The sequence below is a fragment of the Apteryx mantelli genome, chromosome 13 (assembly GCF_036417845.1).
Source record: "Apteryx mantelli isolate bAptMan1 chromosome 13, bAptMan1.hap1, whole genome shotgun sequence".
Classification (NCBI taxonomy): Eukaryota; Metazoa; Chordata; class Aves; order Apterygiformes; family Apterygidae; genus Apteryx; species Apteryx mantelli.
Genome location: NC_089990.1, coordinates 6,782,943 through 6,810,602, shown reverse-complemented (window position 1 = coordinate 6,810,602; position 27,660 = coordinate 6,782,943). Strand labels below are relative to the sequence as shown.

Genomic DNA, 27,660 nt, shown 5'->3' with positions numbered 1-27,660 from the left:
CAGTCAGCGGGCACAACGTTTCCCAAATACGCGAGCTGATTAAGCACCTTTGCACACAGAGCGTGCCGAGAACACAAGCTCCTGGAAAAGCCGACCTCAGTTGGACAAATCAGACTTATAAACTTGGTCGCTTCTGTGGAGGGGGCTAACGGCTGCTTTGCTGCATTACCCAGTGTCTTCGTTTAGGCGGAGAGGAGCAACCGAGGGGCATGTGCACGTAGCGCGACTTCTGCGCTAGAACCCTGCAAACCGCCAACTGGCAGCTCCTTGGCTCCCGGCCACCCAGATCCAAGCGACCATCTGGCAACTGGCTCAGTTATCCCTCCCCACTTAACAGATGTACACTAGATGGTGTGGGAACAGCGTTTTACACAAGCAGTTTAGACTCCAAGCTATTTGGGGGTAAAGAATAAAAAAAAGGAAAAAAAAACACAAAAAACAAACTAGCTTCTAATTTCAGCAAGAATAACCATCGAGCAGCCAGTTCTGCTGGTTGCGCTGCCGATGCGTACCCACGGGGCTTGCCAGCAACTGCGCCAGCGCCGCTCGCTCCCGTTTCCAACGCCACGTGTCGGACAACAGGGAGCCGCCCGACGCGTTCCGAGGCCGCAATTAGACACCACCACTCAAACCGCCATGCGGTGACCGCACGGCGGGTCCAGCAGCTAAAACCCAACTGGGTAGGGGCTGGTCTTTGAAATGCAAATCTGTCCTGACTTCAGCTCCTCCTGTGACCCTGGGCAAATCATTTAACCCCTCTGCCCAGCGTGCACTCCTCCCCTTCTCCAGAAAATGGGGCAAATTATGTGATTTTGCTTACAGGGAGCGCTAAGGTGGAATCAATTAGACACTGGGAAGCACTTGGAGTGTCTTGAATGGGAGGAATCACAGAAATATAAAGTACTGTTATTAATTACAGTAACTAATTAATTATTATTAAATTAGAACAATTTTGGTCTCTGAAGAGGAGAGAGATTCCTCTCCCAGCCATTTCTTTTGCTCGCTTCCTTAAAAGAATGACTTTCCAACTGGAGAAGACTGAATGAGCAGCTTAACCCAAATAAAATAAATTGCCAGTAATTTCTGGTATCCCCTATGCCATTATTGAACAATTTGCATTTGAATCAGGGCTTTTTCCATCACAATCCAGCTTCACCTGATCCTGCTCTATAATCACCATCCCCATTTATGAAATCCCAGCATGTTGCCACAGAAATTATGTCACAAATTCATCATTATGACTTCCCCAGCAGGAGCAATTGGAGCTGAAGATTGGCTGTAAAAGTTGCCTTTTTACCAGCCCTGCTTTAAAGATATTTTAATATTTTTAAGGTACAGAACTGAGATTACCTACCATGGGGAATTATGTGAACATGTCATAAATATCCCAGGGATACAAGATTACACCCATGAGTCACAGGAGCCATAAAATATGATCAAGAGACTTTATGGAGGATGATCTTTGAAATCAACTCCTAATCTCCGAGAGGTTTACATAAAACAGACTATTAGTTAAAAAAAAAATAGTAATTCAAAATTCAAAAGAGAACCAGACTCATAATAGCAAAGTTACATCTATTTCAGTCAGAAAGGCTTATCTGTCAAACCACTGCAAACACCGAGGCTAACAGGTTTGCACACTCCTTTGATAACATGATAATTAGTTAGGCACCGTGGCAGGAAGAATTCAGAGAGTGAACTTTTGAGGTAAATAATTTATACTTAAATATTTCAGAATTTTCCCACTAGGCTACGTTCCGCTCACTGCCACTTTTCAAAGACGGGCACGTGTTATATTTCCTAATGAGAACCGCTGAAGAACTCTGACACGGGGCAAAACCTCAAAACAAAGAATATTTAGGCTATAAGCAATGTACTTTGCCAGTAATTGTCTTATGATCCTTCTTAATTATTGAAAATAAACCACATTGGAATAAAAGCCTCCTTCCCTCACAGCTCGAGCCAAGAAAAAAAAAGAAAGAAAAATTAAGAGCGCCTTATAGAGAGCGTAAGGCCTGGTTTGGGGACCATACGCTGCTGTTTTAGTGCAGGCTCAGTGGCAGGATGCTCCAGGCAGCTCTGAGGGGTGAAACCCGGCACCAGGGAAGGGACGGCAGTGACATGTGCCCACACCACGGCTCCTCCTGGCCACCCCCCGTTGTGTCCGAGAGGGTTCATTAACTTTTTGCATCGTGTTTGATAAACGCTGTCCCCACGCACTTCATTAATGCTCCACTAAATGCCTCCCCTCCATCAATCCAATGGCCACAGAGTGTTTTCCCACGGGCCAGGGAACCCTCCGTGCCCAGCGCAGCACCGCCATGGATGGGGCTCAGGGTGCCTCCGACGGCAGGCGAGCAAGGCACCCGGGTTGGTAAGAGGGGGCAAAGAGAGAGGACCCCAGATTTCCCCCCCTGCCCCATGCACATGCTGGGCTCTGCTCCCCACTTGCATCCCTCCGGGGACCACACGCTCCCACACAACATTCCCACGCTCCGGCACTCGCCGCCGGGCCACGCGCCCCGACCCCGCGCGCCCCGCAAACCAGCCTGGGCAGCTGGAGAAGCGGCTGCAGCTGACATGTGCCCATTCCCCGCTGCACAGACTACTCGCACAAGCTGCCATCAATTTTCATTTGCGCTAACACAAACTATGGCAGCTGGAAAATCACCCAGCTATAAATCACTGCAGCTTCGTTGTCAGCTATTAGTCCTCCAGTTGGAGGCACAGATTTCGCCTCTTCTCCCCATCAGTTTTCCATCTTTTCTAAACTAAAAAGAGGAAAAGAAACAGGAAATAGGTCTTGTATTTAATAACAAGAAATCTTTCTCTAATGTTTTTAAGCAGCCTGGCAGGTTAATTACTTCCCTGGTATTTCCTAGCACACACTGACTTGTAAGGGAGATGCGTCCTGTCCGTTTTAAACCAGCTAAACCAGACAGACATGGTAAGGCAAAGCCAGCGCGCTTTTTAAGACTGTGCCTGCATAATTTAAGGCCTCAAATTCAAGCAAGCCTAACTTGGCCAGATGCTTAGCCCCTCGTCCAGGGCAGCACGGGTTCTGCCAGGAGAACTCCAACACGAGTTCCGAAGGGAAGCACCGCAGTGCCGACGCTGCTAGAAATCCCTCGCTGGCTACCAGGAGTCCCCGGCTTCCCGAGGGGACGGCGCGGGAGCCTCGGCCTTTCCCTCCCCAGGGCTGTCCCTCACAGGGCAGGGGAGCACACGGCTTCGCCAAACAGAAGGGTGCAAAGCAGGGGGTTCCTGCCCTCCCCAGCTCGAGGAGGACGGGTACCACGAGCAGCAGGCAGCCCTTGGCCTGCAGGTCATCACAGCTGTAAATGGGGGTTATTCTGCACAGGTAACTCCGTTACGTGGCAGCTGTGCTCTTGCACTTCCGAGCAGCAATGAGCAGTAATTAATTAATAGAGAACATTCCCAGAGATTTCTCACTCTTAGTGCAGCGGTCAGACCTGCTGCCACGAGGCCCGTGCTAGCGCGCTTCCCGCTGAGCCCCGCGCGGCACAGCTCACGGAGGGAGAGCAGAGAGCCGTGCAGAGCGGAGGGATGCGGAGGGCAGCCCCGCGGCACACGCTCACCGCCGGGGCGGCGCTTCGCAGGCGGCAGAAGCACCGCTGGAGCTCAGACACCTCCGGGCAGCGCACAGGGAGAATTACACGCTACATGTGAAAACTGCCTTTTAAAGCCCATAAGCACGGGGTGCACGGGAAGTTGTCCTGCGCGCTCATACCCGCCGGGGGGATGTTATCGCTGAGGCTGAACACAGCGCTGCACCGCAGGGACCCCCATTAGCTCTCCCGTACAACCAAACACCCTCCCTCCCCCTCATTCAGGGAAGAGGGGCTCAGTAATAGTGTTTTAACTCACATCCCATGCTGCTGCTGCTGCTGCTGCTGCTGCTGCTGCTGCTGCTGCTGCTGCTGCTGCTGCTGCTGCTGAGGACCTGGCACACACCTCCTGCCCTAGCTCCCCTCCATGCTGCCCTGAGAGCCTGTGAGAGCCACCAGCTCTTGGAGGCTTTGCTAATTGACCCCCTTGGCTGCACAGGTGAGGCCAATTAGCTGGTTTCCCTCGTTGGTGCTCGTTGGCCAATGACGGTGCCAAGCTGCTCAGCGCGCCCACAGAGTGTGGGCTTGGCTCTGGTGGCATCTCCACCTCTCTGCTGTGCTGGAGGATGATGGGCAGCTGGTTCAGCACAGTTTTAGCTAAAACTTCTGCCTTTTTTCCCCTCCTTCTTAACCAAAACGTGTCTGCTGATGCAGCCTCCACAGGAGGTGTTTGGAGAGGAGAGAGAGGAAAAAGCTAAAGGAAAGCTGAGCTTCGCGGGGCCTGAGGACTCGCAGCTGGTCCCACGGCCCAGCCTTCCCTGGCCGGACCGGGAGCAGCACGCTGCCTCCCCATCCTCCCCACAAGGTAATCGGCAGCGCGCAGCCGCCTGCGCCCTGCTCCAGCGCCGGCAGACCAGCCTGACACTCGCGGTGCTTCTCCTTCTGCTTGCAGACCAACCCCAGTGAGAAACTGCCCTGAAGGTCTTCTCCTGCTGATGGCCATCCCGGTGCAGACAGACAGACAGCTCCCTCGGACTGGACTGCAAGACTTCTCCTTAGAGCCCATATCCCACAAGAGGGAGGAAGGGACCGTCAGCTCGTCAAGCAAGTCCCCTGCCCTCCTGCACAAGCCCGTGGCAGATGCCAAGCTCTGAAGACCCTCAGGGAACATCTATGCAACGTGCCCCGCGCACCCACGGCCACGGGGCAAACGAGACAAAGTGAAGACCAGCGGTGAAACGCCACAAGCTGCATAACTAGAGCGGGCAGGACGGGCAGCATCCCGATGCCCAGGCCCTGCATCACTAGGGAATTTGTTGGATAAAATACTCCGTGCTCACCCGCAGGGGAAACCACACATCAGGCCCTGCCAGTTTGACAGATTGTCTCTTAATCTGGATAAAGTTTAACCCTGAGCACGTGACCAGGCCATCCAAAGCAGGCACCTTCGCGCAAATGTAAAGCTATGAGCAGCATGTTCCCCCGGCTTCTGGGTGGTTTGGGGGGGGTTGTTCTCTGTGTGCCGGCCACAGAGCCACCAGGGCAACAGCGTTTTCCTGCAAACACCTGCAAAACACTCAGAGGTGACCCCGGCTCGCGCCTGCCTCCTGGGGACCATGTTTGCTCCCAGCTCCTCTCCACCGCCAACCTGTGACCAAGGAGCAAGGGAGCTCCAACTCCACCTGTGCCTGGCTGTTTCTTCTGGCGATCTCTCTTTTGGGACAAATCCCTCCCTTTTCAAAATTCTTTAAGGTATCTTTGCCTGCAGGCCTCATCCAATGTAATTTCCTATATTTCCCTTTTCTGGAAAAATTACAGCTTCACTGAGAATTTGGCTGCCTATGTTTCTTCTCCTTTAATGGTAGCTCAGGAAGGAGATAAATATCCTTTGGATGTACCATTATAATCCTCATACTCCAGAGTCCAAGGAATTTGTGCCACGGCTCCCACACCTTTTCATACACTGCAAACCCTGTCAAGGAGCAGCACAGGAGGGAAACTAAACCAAAAAATATGGGAGGCACATGTGCACCTCTGATTAACCCCACTTTTAACGACAAACAAAGCAGCTCGAGGGCCCTGTTCTCTCTGCCCCAGTAATAAATCTCCCTGTTTTACTGTTTTATGATGTCAAACATCTAAGAGTTTTCCTTCAGCTGCAAATAGAACATAAATTACCTTGGGTAAACTCCGCAGACGCTAACGTTTTCTATAAAATCCTGGCACTAATAACTTCACGGAAAGTCTAAGGGCTTCCCATTTTGTACGAGTAAAGCTGAACAGTGCGTGTAGACTGTAACTAAGAGGCATGTAGATTAGGAAGATAAAGTACCATACTATGAACTCCGTAACTGTAGTTACTTTCGATGCCAGAATAGGAGGTGACCCTGACCTGGAGGTTCAGGTACAGCCTTGCAGCATCTCAACGTGAAAAACCTCCTCCTTTTATCCCAGCAAAGTCATGGACATCCCACCTTGGTGTAAAGAAAACATACTAAGAAGGATGTGCCATGCCTCCAGGAAAGCTGCGCCACTAGTTCACCATCCTACTCAGAAGCACAGGCTGTCGTTAAGCCCTTCCCCACCAGCCCTCCGCCGTGCAAAAACGCTCTTCGCAAGGCAAATCGCGCTGTGGCCAGCTCCCAACTTCGGCCTTTCCAAAGGAGCTAAAACGAACAGCTCGGACACTTCTTGGTGCTCTCCCGAGCCCATTTCATGTGTCGCAGTTACATCCATAGGTTTCTGAGCCAACGGCGCTCCATAAAGAGGAGCCCGACCGCAGCGTTTTGTACTAAAAGACACAGTATTTCCTCCAGGCACCGCGTCCCTCTCCACATCGGCGTACGTTTGGGTCAGACAAGCATGGGAAGTGCTTGAGGAACAAGTCCCAGTGGACCAAAAAGATGCCAAAATTGAGTGCCAGAAGACACCCTGCATCCAAGGAGTGCCTTTGCAGTGAAATATAGACTATATAGAAATATAAAATATATATTTTTATATATATATATGCGCTGCCACCCGGGTGCCGGGAGCCTCCTGCCGGCTGCCCCCCGGCCGCGGCACTGCTGGGCGGCGCGGGTGATCTTCGTGACGGCGTCCTCGCACCTCCTGTGCGCGGGGCCCTACAGCCTGCTGGGGCCGGCGCGGGTGGCGGGCCGGGTCGTGCCGGCCTGGCTCGGCACCGCCGCGCGGCTCCTCTTCCTCTCGCAGCGCTGCTTGCGCCCCGCGCCCACGGCTACACGCGCGAGGACGTTCGCAAGGGGCTGGACGCAGCCACACGGCACCGCCGCCGCCGCCGCCGGCCGGGCGCTTCGCTCCCACCTCGCCACCGCGTCGGCCTGGAAAGCCTGAGCCCGAGGGGCGGACAGGACCTCGCCGCGCGCGCCCACCCGGCCGGGAGGAGCGAAGCACGCGGGGCCCCGGGGTGCCTCGCTCGGGGCCCCCCCGTCTCTCCTTGCCGGAGCGGCTTTGGGGGGCTGAAGCCGTCCTCGGGGTGCGTCCGCTGCCCTCGGAGGCTTGCCTCGAGGGCTGGAGCGTTGGCCGGGCCCCTCTCCTGGCCTTGGTCGCCACAGGAGAACCTCTGAAAGCACTGGGAAATGGGGGAAGACCCTCGTTTTCGCACGGCGCTGCCAGGGGGAGCTTTGCTCCGGGAGGAAGGGCGTCCCCAGGCACGGAAGAGCAACACGGAACAAGGGCTGCCGTCCTTCGGAGCCGTCTGTGCCACCTCGCGGGCCGGTCCCAGTTCTCCGGGGCGCTGCGGGAGGAACCTGCCGCTTCTGCTAGCCCAAAGGAGCGAGGCTGATCGCCCGGCTGTGGCGCAGCTTGGCAGATTTTGTAGCTCCCCGTTACCGGGTTTGCGTGTGGTATTTAATGCCTGTTATCAACAGGAAAACAGGAACTGCCGCTAGGGAGAGACGGATATCAGCGTTAAGGAACTGCTGCCTATGTTCCAAATAGCAAAACGGCTAGCGCTGAGCTGTTTGCTTATTCACCAATTTACCTCTAACATCAGAGTCCACTCCGCACCGGAAAAGACGCTGACAGCTCTTTCGCCGGTTGTCCAGCATTAATCCAGCTGCTTTCGGAAAGCAGTCAATCAAAACGCAGCCTTTTAGGCGCTAACGGAAGGAGACGATAGGTCTGGAGGGAGAGGTTTGTGAAATCTTTTATTAGAGCAGCTGGTAAGAGTTGGGGAAGGAGACCAGCCAGGTCCTACCGGCGGATGCTGAATCCGAAAGCTTTCTACCTGTACCAGCTGGTCTAAAAAAAGAGGCAGCACCTATGAGCTTTTCCTCCCTAAACCAGCACGGCCAAAACATCACAGCTAGCGTGGGGTACAGGTTATCAGAGCTCAAAGAGCGCGGGTGGAAACCGGCCTCCCAGCCGTGTGCGTTCAGCGCCGTCATGCCCAGGTGGGCTTCTGCCGAGGCGAAGCCAAGCTGGAGTCGGAGCTTTGCGCGCTAAGAACAGGTAAGGCCATATTTAACCGCGGATGTCACGGAGGGTGTTTGCACATGCACTCGGAGCTGGCCTCGCTCTTTCCTGTCGAAGTCGGGGGCTACCAGGGGAGAGCGTTTCACAGGACGCACCGTGCTACCGTGGTGTTTGCATCCATAGCTGTTAGCATTTTAAACTGAGCACGCACTATTGGTAAATTTAATGAGCTTGTAAAAGATAATGGGACTGTCCATATCGCAGATTGAAAGGTTTTCCTTGGAGGATTTTTAATTAAGCTTTTCCTTATTGTTTTTAGTGTATTTTATCAGCATACATGCTTACTGATTGGGGAAATGCATGTATTGTCAAAATAATCACTAAATTAACTAAATTCTCTATTTCTCTGTCAGTAGGCATTGTCTGTACATACAGCCTTTACATTTTGCACCTCAAATCCCTTGTTATGTCCTGCACATAGTTCATATTTAATAGAAATGGGAATATTGAAATAACTGAGCACCCTGACATGAGTTTAGCAGACGCTGGTTTTGACCCAAGTTTAGTTGAATTAAGCATGTCATTTTTGTACTTGAAGAGCACAGCAGCCTCGGGTTTCTGTTCTTAGTCTGAAAGCAACAGCCACATTTCTATAGGAATGCAGTGTTTTCATTCCTGTGTTCAAGGAAAAATGAATTTATTCTGATCTGACCCATATGTAAAGTAACATAAGACCGGTCAGTGAAACCGTTATACCTGTGCTGAACTTTACTTACATAGCTATTTCCACTAGCTTCAGTGCTACAGCTCATGGGAATGAAATCAAACATCAGAACATCTGGTACTAGAACCAAGGAGGACTGATCTCCATCAGGAAATTACATGTCTAACAGTCATCTTTTCCATGCAGTTGGTGATTAGCATGACCTAACCTTTCTCCATCCATTTCGAGTCATTTGCCTTCTCCCCAATCCTTATGATCCAAAGTGCCTAACAGTCTTTCTTTTACACCTGATTTTCACAACTGGATCTTTGTGTGGTGATTGCTGTTAAAGATCTCACCCATAAGTTCCAGAAGGGATCCCATGTCCATAGCAGGGTTTAGGAGCGGGCAAGGTTTGGTTTAAACTTTCCTCCAGCCCTTTGCAACCGATCTCTCTGAACATTCAAGCTATTGGCACAGTAGGCTTAAACAATTTCTAGACAAATTTTAGATGTGAGCTTAGAATGTGTTGCCAAACACAAAAGCACAAATGATACAAGGAGCATTAAATAAGACAATAAAGACAAGCTTACAGCAAAAAATGTCCTTCCCTCGCAACTAATCGTGAGTACATCACGTGTTTCCAGCTCCTCCACAGCAGCACAGTTAAACAGATGAGGGCACGGACCCCATAGGCACATTGCCCTGTCCTCTCTCAACCCAGTTCTAATGCTTGCTGTACATCTACATAGCCTCGTTCCTGCATTCCCATTTCAAATCAGGAATGAAGATGGGGCTGCATCTGTTCAGCACTATCCGAGCAAGTGCAATTAAATGTAAAACACCCAGTACTGAAATTCCCTGTTTCTTTGAGATTCTGTTGTAACTTGTGTTACTTCAAATAGGATAAACATGACATTCTACAAAGTCTCTGGAATTGGGTGGTTATTACACAAAGATTCTTACAAGATGCTTTACTTCGTTTTATGTAAGTCCGTTACTGGAAGCACTGCAAAAATGAAATGTAGATGCCTATACATCCACTTAGGAAAAGCTAAAACTTAGCCTGATTTTTTCCTTTTTAAAGAGGACAGGAAGACTCAAGTGTCTGAGACCGGATAGGGAATGCTTTACTAAGCCCATTGCTCTAATCAGAGTAGACTTCAAGAGACAAGGGGCAGTGTCTCTTGGGCAGGGGAACTCCAGCAGCAAAATTTCACAGCTATCCACTGATGGGAAAACAACAAAGGACAAATTAGTTAAAACATGTATCAGCAACTGTCCCATCTTCCCTCTGAGTTTTAACAACTACAATTCAGATATTAGTTGGTCATGACACTGATAGTCAATCATGATACTGCCTCTCCCAGGTCATCTTTGTAGCCTGCAAAAAGAGCACCCTAAGAATTCATTTTAAATATACTTAAACATACAGCCTGTGGCAGACACTAACAGCAGAGTAATTGCCTTCGCCATTACAACATCCATCTATTTTGAGGAAAAGTGACCAGAACTAAAGCCTTTTTATGATTGTTTTAAATAGACACTCCTGCTTCATAACACTGTCTTCACCACAGATTGCTGAATTACAAAGCTTCAGATATGCATAAATAGGGCTGTTACAAAAACCTTAAAAAAACCCTCCGATAATAACTGCATACAAGAATGACTGATTTGCCCTTTATGGCTTTGACTCTAATCTACTTGCAAGTTTCAGAAACTTGCTTAACCCAGTTTCTATTTTTTAACCCACTAGTATGCACAGTAAAAGCGTGAATATAATTTTACAACTCATTTTATTTTGCCTCTTGTGAAATGCACATTTATTAATCTGGCAAGAATTCCTGCTGGGATTTTATGCCAATTGTAGCTCCAAATTTTTCTCATTAATTCATTTCTTATTGAACATGTAAAATTCAAAGGCAGTTTTAGCCAACACTTCTCATAAAACTTTTTTTTAAAACCTTTCAATAAAAAAAAAAACCTTCAAATACGAGATTTAAAAGGAAGGACCTTTTTTAATAGGGCAGCACTGATTTCAATATGAACATAAAGTATTTAATACAGTGAATGGTGGTTTTGGATGAGCAGATAGCCATAAGCTGATTTCTCTAATGACAACTCTGGAGTTTTACAATTCTGAAGAAGAACAGAAGGAAAACAAAGAATTTGGGGGTAGGAGAGGAGAACATTTAAGAGGCCAAGTTGCCAGCAAGAACACACCTGAAGCTCACCAAACTATCTTTATTGTTGCCGGCTCTTCCTGATACACTGGTTTTAAAGTGCTTGGCTCTTTTTATTAAATTGTCTAAACCTGGAATTCCATGGAAGAAAACTTACTGTACTGCAACACTGTTAGGAGTTTTTCCATATGACTATATGCAGCAAAACATATTCCCCTTGTGCATACTCTGCAAGCTTTGATTTAGAACCATCCCAATCTTGCATGTGGGAAAAAAGAGAGAGATGTAGGACATTACACTGCAAAATAATGCAAAAAAAGATTATGTGCTTTGTGGGTCCTTCTGTCAGTCTCCCCAGACCTGTAATAATTAGAAAAAAGCAGAAGAGCATCAGCCTGAAACAAGATAGTATAGTATAGTATAATCTTGAAGAACACAGCTAACTGGTGCTCCTCGGTTACTCTCTAGTTGGTTGAGCAGTGAGGTTTCCACTGTGACTACATCCTCCCACCCCCAAGCTTCCTCCCACCTAACTATATATTCATGTACTGCTTTCCAAGAGCCAGCTGAAATATGCTGTTCTTGAGAAGTTTCCGTAATAACTTTAGGAGCACTGGTATTGAAGGAAATTCCATAGACAAATACAAGTTCAAAGATAAAGCAAGCAATAATTTGCAGTATGAGAGATATTAAGATATAAGACACAAATTCAAGCTAATAATGAGAGTAATCCTACTAAAGGATCTCACTGCTCCACAGGCTTTCTTCAGTTACTAATTTATTATATCCTCATGAGGGCAGGATAAAAAAGGTGTAGGTATGTCCTATTGACTGCAGCTCCAAAGATCCTCATCTCAATGCTTCCTTTGTCAAAAGAGAACTTCACATCTCTCCTGTTTGACAAACTGATCTGATCAAAGTATTATTGCTTCAGCTCCAAGGGAGCCAAGAAGAACCATCACTATCTAATTCAGACTGCAGCACTCTGCCTGGCAGCAATCAGCATTAGAACCTCCCTTTGCACCAACCGCTGTGCAGAAGAGATGTCACCCAGTACTCACCCCAGCTTAGCTGGATGATCTATCCCCCACACCGGTAATCTGGAAGGAACTACTACAGGTGGGAGTGAGACTTGAAATCATCATATCAAAGATTACATTTTGGAAAGAATATAGCTTCCAGCAGTGAATGTTTCCATAGGCCCAGTTAATCAGCTTTGATTATTTCACCCATTAATCTGAATGGACATCCCCTTGTTCATCTGCAGTGGGGCCAGTAACATAGCCATTGGAATTCAGCAACTCTCTTGCTCAGCCTCAAGTACAATTCAAGATGTTGGGAAGCCTCTTAAAAGTCTTGAAATTCCTAAGAAAAGAATGCCTGTAATCTTATAACTGAAGAGGTTATTAAAATACTCCTTCTCATACAACCCAGCATTTAAGAGCACCTCTGAGGAGTAGGAAGGAAGGCTTCACCTTTAAGAATCATCTATTCTCCAGCCCAGCTAGGTTCATGGTTGCTTCCTGGCAAGCTGCACAATCGTCAAAGGGCTAAGAACAATAAGATGCGTGGTTCGAGGGCTTAAAGAAGGGGAAGGTTTTTGCTCTTAGGTAGATGGTTTGCCTAGCGACAATATTTTGGGGAAAGTTAGAGTAAGTGCACAGCTGAGACACAGGTAATAGCAGCAGCAGTTTCAGAAGTCTTTGCCAGTTCCACAGCCATGGATTCCAGTTACCAACCAGTCCCCGTGCCAGCACAGGTAATTTCCAGCCACAGAGGACAGCTAACAGATGGAAGTCATACCCAAACTGCTTATGAGTGATATGAGACTTGAGAGCTATCAGTTGGCTCCTGCTGAACTAGCCAGACTTGTGCAATCTGTATTCAAAAAGTGAAGGCCTAATTAACAGGAAAGGAGACAAGTCAGTGGGAGTTGTGCAGGTTTATTTGAACAAAAACCAGTGTCGATATTTTTAATAAAGTCTACATTACACTAAATGCATGTACATTTGTAAGAAGTAGTTGTAAAGAAGGTGCAGGATAATATGTACAATCATAGTTAAGTTAAAAAATTCACATTTTACATAAGATTTACTTGACAGTCCTATGCTTTGATGGTATAACTGGTAACCAGAAGAGGCAACCAAAAAAACAAAACAAAACAAAAAAAACACAAGAAATTTAAGAAATTTCAACTGGAGAGCTGTATAATGCACTCATTGTTCAAATAAACTAGTTCACAGAATTTTTATTTGTTCTAAATCAAACTTTGGATACAGTTTTTAGAATGATTAGAATTAACATGTTCAATGAGTATACTGATGTAAACATTTTTCCAATGGTGCCATTTCTTTCCATAAAAACATGTATTTTATGCTGTAGTCTGCTCTTCAGCTTTTACAAATCAGAATAATTACACAGTATGTTTCTCAATACATGGTAAAAATTATCAAACAGCAAGGGAGATATGCTCAAAAGACACTTTGAAATTCTTCAGTCCACTTTCACAACACTGTAAATCTTACTTACAAACCAGAAGCAGGCAAAAAATCCAATAGTCCCTAAAATGAGAAAGTTAAAATGGTTAGTTTATCTTCCAATTTGCTCTGAGAGAAAAATCTTAAGCATTTCACAGCAGGACAGAGCATAACATTGTAATCCAGCTAACTATCCAGAATAAAAACACTTGTTAAATTTAACAGCACACATTCATCCCTAGGCTAAATTATTGATTTAGATCAAAGATGACTCTTAGGACCAGACTGCATGATGTACGTTTAAACCACTGAAGGTGGTGATTAAATACACTGCTGTAACACCACCAGCAGGCACACAAGCACCATTTAAGAAACTGACTTTCATACACATGTAAAGTCAACATCTACCTGAAATCATTCAGGATTTTTTTAGATCTACAGTCTTGCAAAGCCACCTATGAGTTATGCCACCTTGGGAGAAGTCATCTGGCCTGTTTTTCTGTTCACCCTGTTCTATCTATTTAGACATAATACTCAAGAACAGTGACCCTCTTACTCTGTATATCCTGTTACTTCCTTTTGCTACAGCTACGCTCCGAGCACTACAGCAGTTGAGAGCAAGCATCAAATGAAACTAGCTGTGACAGGCTCAAACCAAAATGAACAATCTCGTATAACGTGTATTTGAGTTGTGGATTTTCTTGCCGTAGGTCACTACAGATACTAAAAACGTATGCTGGTTCAGAGGACTGAACAAATTCATGAACAAAGAAATCCAAAGGCTATTAATTACAGAGACACCACTTCAAGTGCTCAGAATGCTCTTGAGCCACAGCTGATGGGAAGCTGGGAGAAAGTACTTCTACACACCTGCCCTGTTCTCACACCCCTCCCTGGGAGTACTGCTCTTTGACAGGGTGTTGGGGTAGCAGACCTAGGTCTGGACTGGCATAGCCTTCCTTTGTTTCTTACTAATCCAGTTCTGTAGTCATCCAAATCAACAGTATGGGGCTGGGAGGCAACAACTTCAGAAGGCCCTTTGGCCATACGTGAAGTCCTATGGCTCGAGTTACCACATTACAGAGTAAAATAATAGAGAGGAAGTGACATGAAGAGATTAGTCTATACCATTTTTAAAAATTTTAAACTGAAGAATGAGTCTGTGGTTTTTTCCCAATAGTCACAGCAATTGCAAAAGATGTTGTCCATCACATTTATTTTAATTACCTTAAGAACTTGGTACGTAAGGAGACAATGACTTCCATAAAAATAGTTAAGTCTCAAGTCTCTCTAAGGGGAGCGACACATTATTCCACATGTTTTTACCCATGGGTAAGCTGTGACACAAATGTTAGGCCTGACCAGCTAAAAAAGGAAGGTGTCACTTTTGGCCGAACTAGCTCTCAAGGAAACAGCCACAGCCAGCCAGCAACACTAGCCGCTTGCAAGATCATGCATGCAGCTCCATCAGATTTACATCTGTAATTTTCTGTTTGTTTGTCTAGCTGTTTGTCCAGCCCATGTTTAATACCAGCTCCAACTTTTTTTACTCCTATTTCTTTGTGAGGTTCTTTATTAAGCATTTGCCTTTTCTTCATTCATTACATTTTCTGTCCTTCAGACCACATCTACACATTTGATAACTGAGGAACCTGTCTTTGGATGCTTATTATCTATATGCCAATTCTCGTGTCCTTCATGCTGCCATGTATATTTGAGGCTAAAGGCTTTTTGACAGCCTACTATTATGTGCCACAGATTACCCTTTCCCTCTGAGTTTGCAGTTATCATCCTCTGAAACAGTAGGAGATGGCAGATTTACTGCTGTTGATAGAAGATCAGACACCAACCACAGAAGGAATTTAATTCCTTTGTAGGCTTGACATCACTAAGTCTTTACAGTTTATGGTCAATTCTCCCTCCTTCCTACTGCGTCCAATACTCCAATATCAGCATTGTTATCTTAGCCTCACCTTCATGTTTCTTCCTAATAACGGTTCTCGGCATCTGCTTTCTAGTTGTTTTTATAACATAGCCCACTTTGAGCCTTTTATGCCTTTGAAAACAGTGTTTCTTCCCAATGTTTAACAGATGAGGTATCTTAAAAGTCTATCTGCTGTTCTAGAACAAAATTGTAGTATCATAAGAAAAAAATTGCAACTTTAACATGAGAATGAGATTTACAGCACAGTCTTCTGATCATGCTGTAACTTAATATAGGAATATAATCTAAATACACAGTATTTTCCTCCAATCCTTGTCACTCCGAATCTTTCTGACACACCAGCTTTCTATTGTGTGGCCTCATTCATGGTAGAATCTGCAGACTTCAGGCTCTGAATGATCATTTCATCTATAAACAGACTTTTACAGGTTTCAGTACCATTGATTTTCAACACCCCTCTTAAAAAGAGTCTGTTCAGTACAGCCTTGCATATCACTACCTTCTCTGTCAGAAGTTTCCTTACATTTTCACTTCAGTAGTGTTTTATTCACACATCTATAGTTAGGGCTTACCAGTACTGTAATTCCTTCTTCCCTCCCAAAAACAAATGTGTCCTATGAATTCTGGCTGCGGCAGCTCTACGGACTAAGAACCTTGAAAAAAGGCACCAAACTAGGGATCCCATTATCTGACCCAAGTACCTCTCCTAATAGTATATTCCCCACTCAAAGATCAGAATGGTTTGAAAGATGCTGGCAGAGTCACAACTAGGTTGAAAATCCACCTCAAGAATCCAACTGTAGATTTAGAGGTAAGAATTAATCACAGCAAATCAATTAGGAGTTTTAAATACTCCCAATTTTTAAACAACATGGGCCAAATCCTCAGACTAAGAGCTTCCGAAAGTTCAGGTCAACACCCAGTTGCGTTGGTATTACAGAATAAATATTAATGGACAGAAATGAATGCAAGTTAAAGAAATAGTTATTTAAAAGGTTTCCATGTACAGCAGCTTTACCTATAGGATTGCTTAGGTTAATGTAATGAAAAGGTTAACTTTTTGGTGGGGTGAAGAGTACAGTGCCTGGCTCCACTGAAATTCAGTGGTTTTTTCCACCTCAGATCTGCAGGTGCTTGGGACTCCATGAACTGCTTCCAAGAGGTCCAAAAGGATAATTTAGTCAAAAAGCTTCCAATTTCCTATGCAGGAGAACATATCCCAATCAGAAAGGCATCTGCAAATGCGTAAGGATTGAGGAAGGAGAAGAATAAATCTGACCTAATTTGGCTCCTTTGAAAATCCCAGCCAGAACATGTTTTCTGCATTTTAGACCAATTCGCAAATTTGCCATTTGTTCCAAATCTCCTATTCCAAACTTTAGCACTTGATACAGAAAAGCATCTACATACTGAATATTAAGCCAGTGCTAACTCACACGGCAGGTTCTCAGATTCCCCCTTTGCTTTAACTACTCTAAGGCCAATCTTAAATTACAGATAAGTATATGATCATAGGTTCCTTAACTGTAGCTTTACCCATTAAAATTGCCATTGCTAGTTGCACTATTTAAAATACCACCTTTTCATCTGAAATGGCATGGTTTTCAAAGTGTATTTTCCTGAAGAGCATACTCAGCTCTTGAGCACTTTTCCTTGCACCAAATGTAAGAATCATCCACCTCCTTAGAACAGCAGCACTGTATAGATAAGTTATAATCACCCAAGGATCCTGCTCACAACATTTGATTTCAGTTTGAATGTTGAAAGAAGCAAAGTCTTGAGGCACAGTCACCAAGGAGCCTACCTCTTTGCCTTACTGCTTCACTGATGCACAGTAGTGAACACAGAAGGATAGAAAACAGATATCCAAACCTTTTTTTAAAATCCATTAAACAAATTCTAACAGTAAGTGCTTTCAAAAAACATTGGTTCAAAGAACTGACCTCTAAGATTATTTTCTGATAGTCTACACTGTTCCATTATAAGGTTTTTACAGCTTTAATATGCACTTCTCTATCAAACAACACAGCACAAAGGCATCAAGCCTGACACCAATTGCCCCAATGAGGCTGTAAAATACAATTTGTTTTTTTTAAAATCCAACATTATGAATGAATTTTTAGGCTAATGTTTACATTAACTGATCCTAACCATCCACCAGCTTAAGTTGTATGAAAGAGCATTTGAAGGACACACATTTAAGAATTTGCTGGGGAGAAGGCAGCAAATCTTTATTTTTCCCAACTGGGTGATACTTTAAGATTCTGCCTTTCTAAATAACCCCCAATAGTCTAGGAAACCAATGCCATCATAGTGCACTGCAACTTACTGTATATCAATCCTCATTCTAGAGAGGCACAGCTAAAAGATCATTTTTGTGGGAGCTGTTTAAAAAAATCATGAACCTGGTAGTCAAGGTGTCTCGAGTAATTTCTCTAGTCAAGAAGCAAAATACATCCAATACATCCCTTTATATTAGGGAGACACTGACATTCCAGTTGTTTCTCGATCTTTTGTCCTCCAGTTCCTGTACTGTTGAATACTCTGCTCTGTAATATATAATACCACTCAGCAACAGTTTTCTTGTACACAGAAGGAAGATCACAGGCTAGCATCTACCCGAGTAAAGAAAAGTTATTAGTAAACTAGTTTATTTTGAATTCAATATTAAAAACAAGATTATCGCAGAGTAATACCAAAACACTTTAAGCAGACTGTTCTGCTCTACTCATCTCTTCTAGCTTTATTGTTTAATGAAGAAAAGAGAATTCAAAGCACGAACAGATTGTAAGAAAGCAAATAGAAAAGCACTCTGCACTTGGCTGATACTTCTTATATACCTTAAAAGCTCTCTGTATCATACTGCTTTCAATCACTGCACAGTGGTGGGTGCTTCAGAATCTTGGATTCTAAACACAATCTACCCAGAAGATCAAAACTCAATTTTGAAAATGGCATTAACTCACAAGTGAAAATGATGTTCAAAAATAGAGGTCACTGTAAAGCAACATGCTTTGACTACATTCAGCAATTTTTTTTTTGGTCTCCTAGCATGAAATGCACCTAATCATGTAACTATCCCCATTCAACCAGACTTAGTACTTTCTGAAAAATTAACTGCACTTTGTACATTAAAATAAAATTGTCTCGTTTGCATGTGCATGTTAATTGTTAAATTTCACCAGTCAGATTATATTATTATCACTGTTGCCATGAAAGCCTTCAGTTCCTATTTAGTTATTCATTGTGATCTCTTTCGTAATGTCCACAGTAATACAACATGCTGCTATGTAGGAGGTATTAATTCTGCCCTTTATATTTCTCTGTCACAGTTGCTGAGACCTAATATGCAAGAATACAGAAAAACAAAATACCTACTGCTAACTTAACTGGAATAGATCAAGGTCCCAGTTTTGGGAACATACACACAGGAAGAAAGCTACTACTGCAAACAGTATGTAAAGTTATGATAGTAAACTCCCTCACCTCCATAAACTTGTGAAGGACTGAACCCTTACTTTTCAAAACAAGTGCTATTAAGGAATATTCTACAATACAAAGCAGAAAACATCTAACTTTGCTTGAATCATCTAGCTATAATAGCTCACATCTCAGCATCAACTGTCAAACTAAATATGGGAATGAAATTTATCACAGCATTCCACATTAGCAAGTGTTTATTAAATACTCTACATAGTTAATTACTGGAAAGGTAGAAGGTATTTTATTCAATTAAAAAAAAAAAAAAAAAGTGACCATATAGCAGCTTTCTTCATGAACTATAAACATGTAAGTAAAGCACAACCAACATTAATGTGGTTCTGTAAAAAAACTGAAAAAGTAACAGTGGCACAGTTTATAATTTTACTTTTTGGGCCTCACTAACCTCCACATCAAGAGCTCCAGGATCAGCACATCTGAAGGTTTTAATACCATTTCAGCAGCTGCCATGACAATTTCAATTATTGTTTTATATGTGAAAAGGATATTTTTAATTCTACCAATTTGCATCTTGTAAGTGAAATTGGAATTAGCAGAATAGCAGCTAACCTGTCCTAAAACCCAGACACACATTAACATATCGCTTTAGTTTAAAAGCAATTAAAGCATTTTTACAGTAGATTTAATATATATAAATTATTGATTATATCATATTAATTATATACATACATGTGTGTATAGATATATAATAGAGGACATCTGGAGCTCATCTGTTTTGCCAAGATTAAAGCACACATTTAACTGGCAATATGCCAAATTCTATGTTTCTCTTCTAATAATTAAAAATTAGAAGAACTAAACCCTTCCTGTTTTTCATTTTTTTAAAGACAGTGAAAACTGCCAAAAGTGTATTAAAAACAGTTTTTTTGATACACAAATGGGTCTAAATAACAACCAAGAATAAAAATCTAGCAATAAATGCTAGTTACTGTTGTTAACTGTAATCTCTACAGTATATTTGCTTTGCTGAAACACATGCAGCAATATTCTTCAGTATTTTAGTATTAACAGTACTATTTTTTGCCTCAAGCATTCATTCAATTTTAGAGGCAAAAAGATGAAAGAAGTCCTTCTCACTGCTGACCTGGCAAGCTTTATAAGTCTGATGCTAGGATCTTTGTTTTTACAGTTATTTTAACTTCCCTGATGCAGTTAAAGGCTTGCTAAATGATGCATTCCATGAGGCCAACATGAAATATTTACAGCAAGTTTCAAGAATCAGGTAAAAGACATTAAGAAGCAACATCCTGAACCAGTATGCCAGCCACAAGGAGATCCTTCATTACGGATCTTAGGAACAAATGTAAAGACTGTTTTTATGAACAACCTATCATACATGTACTAGGCATTTCCACCACTGCAGTACTTTTAAGATGCTAAATGCAATGATATATAACAGATCTGACTTATGTATTAAAACTACATATACAACAGCACTGGTACAATGAACGGCAACATGAGATGCTCCTGTCTACTTATAAGGGCTTCTAATTTCATCTTATACATGGTACACCTGATAGAGGTTTCCCAATCAATCAGCCTCAAAATTATAGTTTGAGCCAAATGCTTATGAATATTGGAGAAATTATGTAGAAGACACTTGGTCTGCTTGAGTAATGTCTGAAATCAGTTTGAAATTTGACTCTCCATTTTTGGTAGTCCAACTTCTAAGACATTCCTCTAGTTAAGGTACATTCCTGTCATTAAGAAGTGGTACCACAGTTCAGCAGGTAAAGACCACCTCTCTCTAACAGTGCTAGAGTTCACTATGTGAAGAGGCACATCTTTCAAGTATCATCTTGCTTCACTTGATAACGAGTGAAAGTTGAAAACTTCTTTTATTCTCCATATGCCAAGTGCAATGTTTCTAAATATAGAACTTCCAGAACTGATTATGAAATCCAGAACGAAGTTAAGAACCCCTGTTATCAAAGTGAACAAGATGGAAATTTTGAAATACAATGGCTTGAACTCACTGCTATTATAATATGCAATAAAGGAAAATTAATTACACTATAAAAGTAATTTCAGGTTAGACAAAAAAACTCAAAGAATATCTTACTGTGATGTGCGGTTTCACAAATCACAAAAAATAAATACAACTTATGACTCTCCTGGCAGAGTTAATATTTCACAGATTCTAAATTTCACCTAATATTTCTCATTTCACTCCAGCTATAAAATATTCAAAAGCAGAAGTCAAATACTGAAACCCCTGCATTCATTTTTACAGCAACTGTACTTACCTGTGAAAAGGAAAAAAATCAAGACCATGATCAATGTATAACCGAAGTATAAAATGGTGCTAGCAGTGCCTGTTATCTGGAGTTTAGAGAAGAAGTAATGAACTGCATAGATAAAGAGATAAACAGCTGTAAAGCTGCTTGTTAAGAATGATCTCCACCACCAGTGATAATCCTGAAAGAAATAATAAGCCATTCAGTAAAAGACCCATATAGAATATAGAAGGTAAATCATGTTTTGCCTCCCTCCCCGCAGCAGCATCAAAACAGTAACATAAAACAAAGAACAGGAAATTAAAAAACAAAACACCCAAAGTCAACTTGGAAGAACTTCCCCCTTTCACATTCATGATTTACTATCACCATATCAAATAATAGCATCAAACAAAGTCTGAAGTTTTGTACAAAACAAGTCTGTGTAGCAGTTTCCTTACTCAGGCTACTTATGAATATATACAGTACCACCACAGGGCTAACGCTGATGTCTAATTACCTTTAGAAACTCCTGCACTATAACAAGGGGCAGACTGAGAGTTTATACAGTTGGCTGTAGTACTAGTGGGAAAAACTACAAGAACTTTTTAAAGTAAAAGGCATGTTTCAGAAAAGTAGCTAGTGCAAAGCATGTTGAGGGTATAAACAACTGATGTATAGATACTGACAAAATAACCAATTTACGGTGTCCAGCATATCACAGAAGTTCTTGTGACTACCTCCACTGCTTTTATCCCTAACATCTTCCAGCTAAAAGTGGTATTTTTGTCAAAACTATACTTTTTACCTCTGCACACAGATGGAAGTAGCACAGCAAAACTGTAGCTTCAGAACAGGTAATTAGAAGAATTATAAAAACTAGGAACAGGAAACCAAACATGTAGTACATCTGATGAGACCTAAAATAAAAAACAACAGTGTTACAAGCTAAGCTAATAATAATAATAAAAAAAAAAGAAAAAGAAGAAGAAAAAGGAAAGAAGGTGGAGCAGCTTTGTTTATACCACTCCTGGCAGATTCCAAAAAATTTTTGTTCTTGTCTGCATTTACTCCGTAAATATGCATCCACAGAGCAATGCTAAAAGTCCTCAACTGTACTTCCCAGGAAATTAGCTTCTATAAGGCTTTCACGGAGAACAGCTGTGGACAGTTTCCACCAGAGATGCTTCTATCATTTCAAGCCTTATTGTGGAAAGGACCTTAAGTTTTCCTGACTCTTGCATCACCTATACTCCTTCCCTAGTTACAACACGTGCTTCCTTCCTACTACAGCAGGTAAGTTTTCCAGGTGTCTTTGCAGCACCTCACTACATCCAGCCAGGTGTTTCTCCATTCCCACTCTATCCACAGGTCAAGTCTTACTCCAATCCAAAGGTTAACCAAACACTCACAAAAATAAATAAATACACACACTTCCCTTGAATTTATTTTTAATCTGGTTGCTCTCAGATGACAGAAGTAACCAAATCAACTTTACTGACTGATGAAGGTGACAATTACTGCAATGTAAGACTTGCCAGAAGGAGAATAAGTTGCACATTCCCTCCTTGCTAGCCTTCTGTAGGAGAAGTAATGAGAAATAGTTCAGGAATTCAATACTTTCAACTACAAAAGTGCATAGTGTACCTCTTTGTCAGCTGATTATGTTTTCCAGCATGGTTATATTACACAGTTACTACTTTACTTTGAGGACTAATACAAAAAGGCTAACAAATATATAATGTATTTGCATTTAAAAATTTATTCAGAAAATTGTTCTGTAAGCAATCTCAACATAGACAGAACACACCTGGTCAAAAGAACTGGCATGTTAAACAAAATATTACACATTTCATATATACATTGTGAAAGTTATGAAAGATTGCATTCTTTTAATTTTGAAAGCACATGCTTTCTTGCTTGACTAGGTTTTAGCAAGATTCAGGAGTGGTGTGGGTGTTTTGGGATTTTGTTTTGTTGTTTGTATTGCACAACATAGAATCCCAAAACCTTGACCTGATTTTAACAGCTGAAGCAGCTAGATCATATTAGTTTCATAAAACATAATATAGTTCCATAACAGATTAGGTTCCACCTAAGCACAACATTATGGAACCATGTTTGTGCTGTTCAGAGCCTGAAAGATAAAACAAGGCAACAGCACTAATTTCACACTTCACAGTTGTCAATAAGAAAAACAAGATTTATATTTTCTAAGCATAGGAATAAATATACAGATTTTGGAGATATCACAAAAGTCTACAAGAAGATCAAAAATTTTAAGAGTTGGTTTATATCTCATATTCATTGTTTTGGGATGTCCAAGCTCGCTGTGTGTTTACTATCAAACCAGCCTAATTAGAACGAAAAAGTGATACTCACCAAATGCTATTCAGAATGAAAAAAAGCTGAATAAAAATACAGCCAAAGGGCAAGATGCCACCCATTACGATGCCAGGCAATGGCTTTGTGAAAAAGGACTGTTCCGGAATCTGGCGAGGAATCTGGTTTGTACGAACTGGATGTTCAATAGGCTTTGAAAGAAATTAATATGATTAAAAGAGAAATTATTTCATCGTAAATTACTTTTCCCAAATATTAGTACCTAAAGACTTAATAAGCCTAACTCTCCCATTATTCTCATCCATAAACCATCACAAGGAAAAAAAATATCAAGCCAAAACACTGCAAACCTGTTATCAGTCATTAGGAAAAAATGTATTTTAGACACTCCAACTGTTGGTCATTAAGCAACATGAAGGAAAAGTCTATTCCATCCTTACTGATTTTTTTTTTCTTAATTGTCTGGCTTTACCTCAAACTACTGAAGTACAAATAAAGCAAGCAAGACCTGCAAGACAACTACTGAATTCTTATTCTGAATGAATGGTCAGAAAAAGGTTTAGTATGACATTATGAAACTATACTCAGTCTCAGTTCAAAATCAGGAGAAATCGAAACATCATTTTACAATCATAGGGCCATAGATATTAACCACACCAGTTCTTGTAGGCTTAGGGATTCAATGTCTCAGCTGCAGAGAAGTGTATTTCAAAATTGTATTCAAAGAGCCCTACCTTCTCTTTGAAGCCAAAATATGCACCAACAAATGTTAACGGGACTGAAATTCCAAACCACATGGCTAGGATAGCAACCAAAGTGCCAAAAGGGATGGCAGCTGAGGATCCTTTCACCCACAGAATAAGATTCATAACGAAGAAGTCAGCAAAGACAATCCTGAAAAGAGACCAGAAAAGAGATTGGAATATTCAGAAAAGAATAAGAGCTAGTATTAAAAACGTGAATCCGTAAAGAGTCTGTATTGGAAAAACATAGCTTCTTGCTCTCCTTCATTCTCTAATAGTCCTAGATATTTTAGCAATAATTCACCAGGTGAAGGTCTCGTAACGCGGTTAGCATAGAAATGCTTGCTAAACCCAATGACTCTAATTCAAGTATCTATGGTAAAGCCACTATTTAAATAAAGACCAAACCAAAAAAGTAACAGAAAAAATTTTCTAAAAATTTTTATAAAAAGTGTGTTAAAAAAAACTCGTCTGAATCACCTTTCCTATTATTGCCAGTCATTTAATTCCTTCATATAGTTGCTTTCTAATCAGAACATTCTTGTGATAGCAAGATCTAGTATTAGCAGTCCACAAGTCAGTCTCGCAATAAGCATATACCATGCTATGGTTTGTGTCATAGCAGCATGGCACCAGAGGGATGGATTAAAGAGGGCTCTTCCCTACAACAAGAATTTTCATATTAACATCTCATGTATTTTTCCACAGTCAAACAGTCCATGCCTTTGGAAAATGTAAATAAAGACTGCATCAGTTTCAGCAGGAACCGATTCAGTCGGTGTGTAAGCCTGTAAGAGCTTGGTGAAGCCGAACCTAAGCTATTTTCAGGACAGTATTTACTGGCTTCAGTCAGCAGGAAGCTTTCCACTTCTTCAAAACGTACGAGAGGCACAAGCTACTTGGCAATTCTTAGTCTCTCAAGAGTAGTCTTTTAAACCTGAATACTTCTCTTCTCTAATAATGTGCATGCGCCCTTCAAATGAATCCCCACTCAGCTCCGCTCATCATTCGAACATGTAAAACTCTCTTCTAAAAGTTATTCAAGATATACATATTTATCTAAAAACCAGAAGATTTATCAGACAGTTACAGCCTGTCTCCAGCCCAATTTTTCCCTCCCCAGTTAAGTGCACCTCCTTGGTTTTCTAAACATTCTGGGAAATACTAGAAAACAGCTCCAAGAAATACAATGAAGATTTCAAACATCCCATTCTGAAAGCAAAGCAAACTGTACTGCAAGGGAGCCTCACACAGAAACCTGCTTGAATTTCCATTATTCATGGCTTCGGAGATGCAACAGAAAAGAGCCAGTCTCAGGAAAGGCCTCTACCCAACCTCACCGTTCCCTGGATTTTGTTAAAAAAAGTGTTCCTGAGGCAGAATTTACACTGCCCTTAAGGCAACACACATACTCCATTGTATTTAATTATAAATAAATAAATAAATAAATAAAGGCAGGGCCTTTTCTCCTAGGAAGGGCCTCTTCTCCTTCTCATGTAAGCATCTTGTTTGATGAAAAATAAATGTCAACTCAATTTTAAAATTCTTGCTAATCTTTATAATCTGCCCATGCTTGTAATACAGATCCCAATTACCCCCTCCAAATTTAGGGGAAAACATTCCAAATATGAACTCCCAGTCTACTGAGACTATTACTGCCTTTGGTTGTTTATGATATTATGCAAATTCACTGAACTAGCGTTGTGTAATCAAGACATCTGTACCTATTTTACCATCCCCAGTCATTTTATTCCCTCTGAGAAACTAAATTTATTTGGGAGCTTAAATGATCAGCACAATATTTCTTCCACAGATAATTTCTTGAGAAGGAAGAAAATACTTATCTAAATGACAGCAGGGAGACTGAAGCACATGTTGTTTAGAAATAAGATTTCCAAACAGAAATATAACACTCGTTTTTTATCAAATACATTACCTTTCATTTGATCAAGTTCTACTTTACTCAAAAGTAGGTCATGTTTTATTCATTCTATTTTGGGGCAGAAATACCTTAAAAAATGACTTATAATCTTTTCCTCAACCTTTGCCAAAGACATATGTCAAGGGATAACTTCACATACCCAAGGCTGCAACCAAGAAATATGGAAGGCTTGCAGAAGAAATGAGCTTCTTTCCCCCTTTCTATACTGACCTCATTCGCATGAAAGGTCATGAGAGCTATGAGAAAATGAAAGGTAGGAGAGCTATCAACCCTTCCCAAGCACAGCAACGTTGGCTGTAAACACTACAATAAACATTATATCAATCTCAGAAACAAGACACTGCCTACATTTATATAAAGTTATGACCAGCTTAAGAGAATCTCTGCATTATTCTCACCTGGAAGCATACTAAACTTCTCCAAATTATTACCTGTTTTGGATTAAGAACTATTACCTGTTAAAAACAGAGCTATATTGCTGAAGACAGGCCTTCCTAAGCAACATTTTGCAACAGGTCACTAACAAGAATTCCAAGATCACCAAAAGCAGCACATTACATTCAGAAGTTATTTTGGTGCCTATAACTTACAGGATAGGGTAAGATGTTCCATGCAGCTCACCATCTTTATACTCTGGCTTTGCCATTGAAGTAGGCCTCATAAGCCAGAAGTTTTTAGCTCTGTGAGATAAATATTATAGGAAACCAGAAAAAAGTGTATGGAGGTGCCCCAAAACTGGACCCAGAGCGCTGAAATGACCAGGCTGCTGTGGTCTACTTCATTTGTCCTTCAAACACACAGTGAAAACCACACTTCCAGAGAGCAGCTGTCTGCATTAGAGGACCACTTTAAGTTACCTTTAACACAATTTCAACAAAAAATATGTACATTTTAGAACATTCATATCTCAAGGCATAAAAGAACCCAGATTTCCAAGGTTTCTAAAGGGGATTTTCATATTCATTTACAAGCCATACAGAGCCCCCACATTACATTTTGTAAGCAACAACCTTTCATCACCTTTAAGGATGTTTTTCAGTATAGCAGCATATAGCCATTTCCTCCTCCTTTTTTTTTTTTTTTTTTTTAATGATGCCTCCCTTATTCTTTTCAGTAAGTTAGGTACGAGAAAACCCTGATGCTATAACTAAGGTAACAGAGGTTCTGCCTACAGGGTTGTCAACATTAGCTTCAATGCAGGTAAAGAGATACCCATGCTGTTTTAAAATTGTTAGCTTAGCATCAACAGACACAGAACAGAGTGTAGCACTAACTAAATTATCTTGCTGAGAAACAGTAGCTGCAGTTTAGATATCCCCATTAAACTCATATCTCTCACATTAGTCTCCAGGCTGAACTCTAGGTATGTTGTGACCAACTTTGAGAATAGGACATCTCTGTTTACAGAAAAGCACTACAGACATGCTAAAGTTACCACAAAACTACATACTACCTAATGAACTGACTCTTCCTGTTAATAGTTAAGGCAGGATTATCTGGAGCAGACTCAGTGCTGTGGTACCAAATTAAAATTACCCCATCGTTATATCTAATGTTCTAGCACACTGGTTTTCAAAGGCTCTGATGCTACCTTGCAAGAGAAA

General features: G+C 42.1%; 1 protein-coding gene across 1 annotated transcript in view; it reads right to left on the bottom strand.

Annotated features, from left to right (window-relative positions):
* Positions 1-12,812: 12,812 nt before the first annotated feature.
* LOC106484757 (transmembrane 9 superfamily member 2-like) overlaps positions 12,813-27,660 on the bottom strand; it is a 34,836-nt gene continuing 19,988 nt past the window's right edge. The window contains exons 13-17 of the mRNA XM_067304093.1: positions 24,106-24,265; positions 23,411-23,562; positions 21,837-21,948; positions 21,059-21,230; positions 12,813-13,450 (exon numbers count right to left, since the gene is read on the bottom strand). Coding sequence (XP_067160194.1) covers positions 13,383-13,450; positions 21,059-21,230; positions 21,837-21,948; positions 23,411-23,562; positions 24,106-24,265 — 664 coding nt within the window. The 3' untranslated portion in view covers positions 12,813-13,382. The remainder of the gene's footprint in view (positions 13,451-21,058; positions 21,231-21,836; positions 21,949-23,410; positions 23,563-24,105; positions 24,266-27,660) is intronic.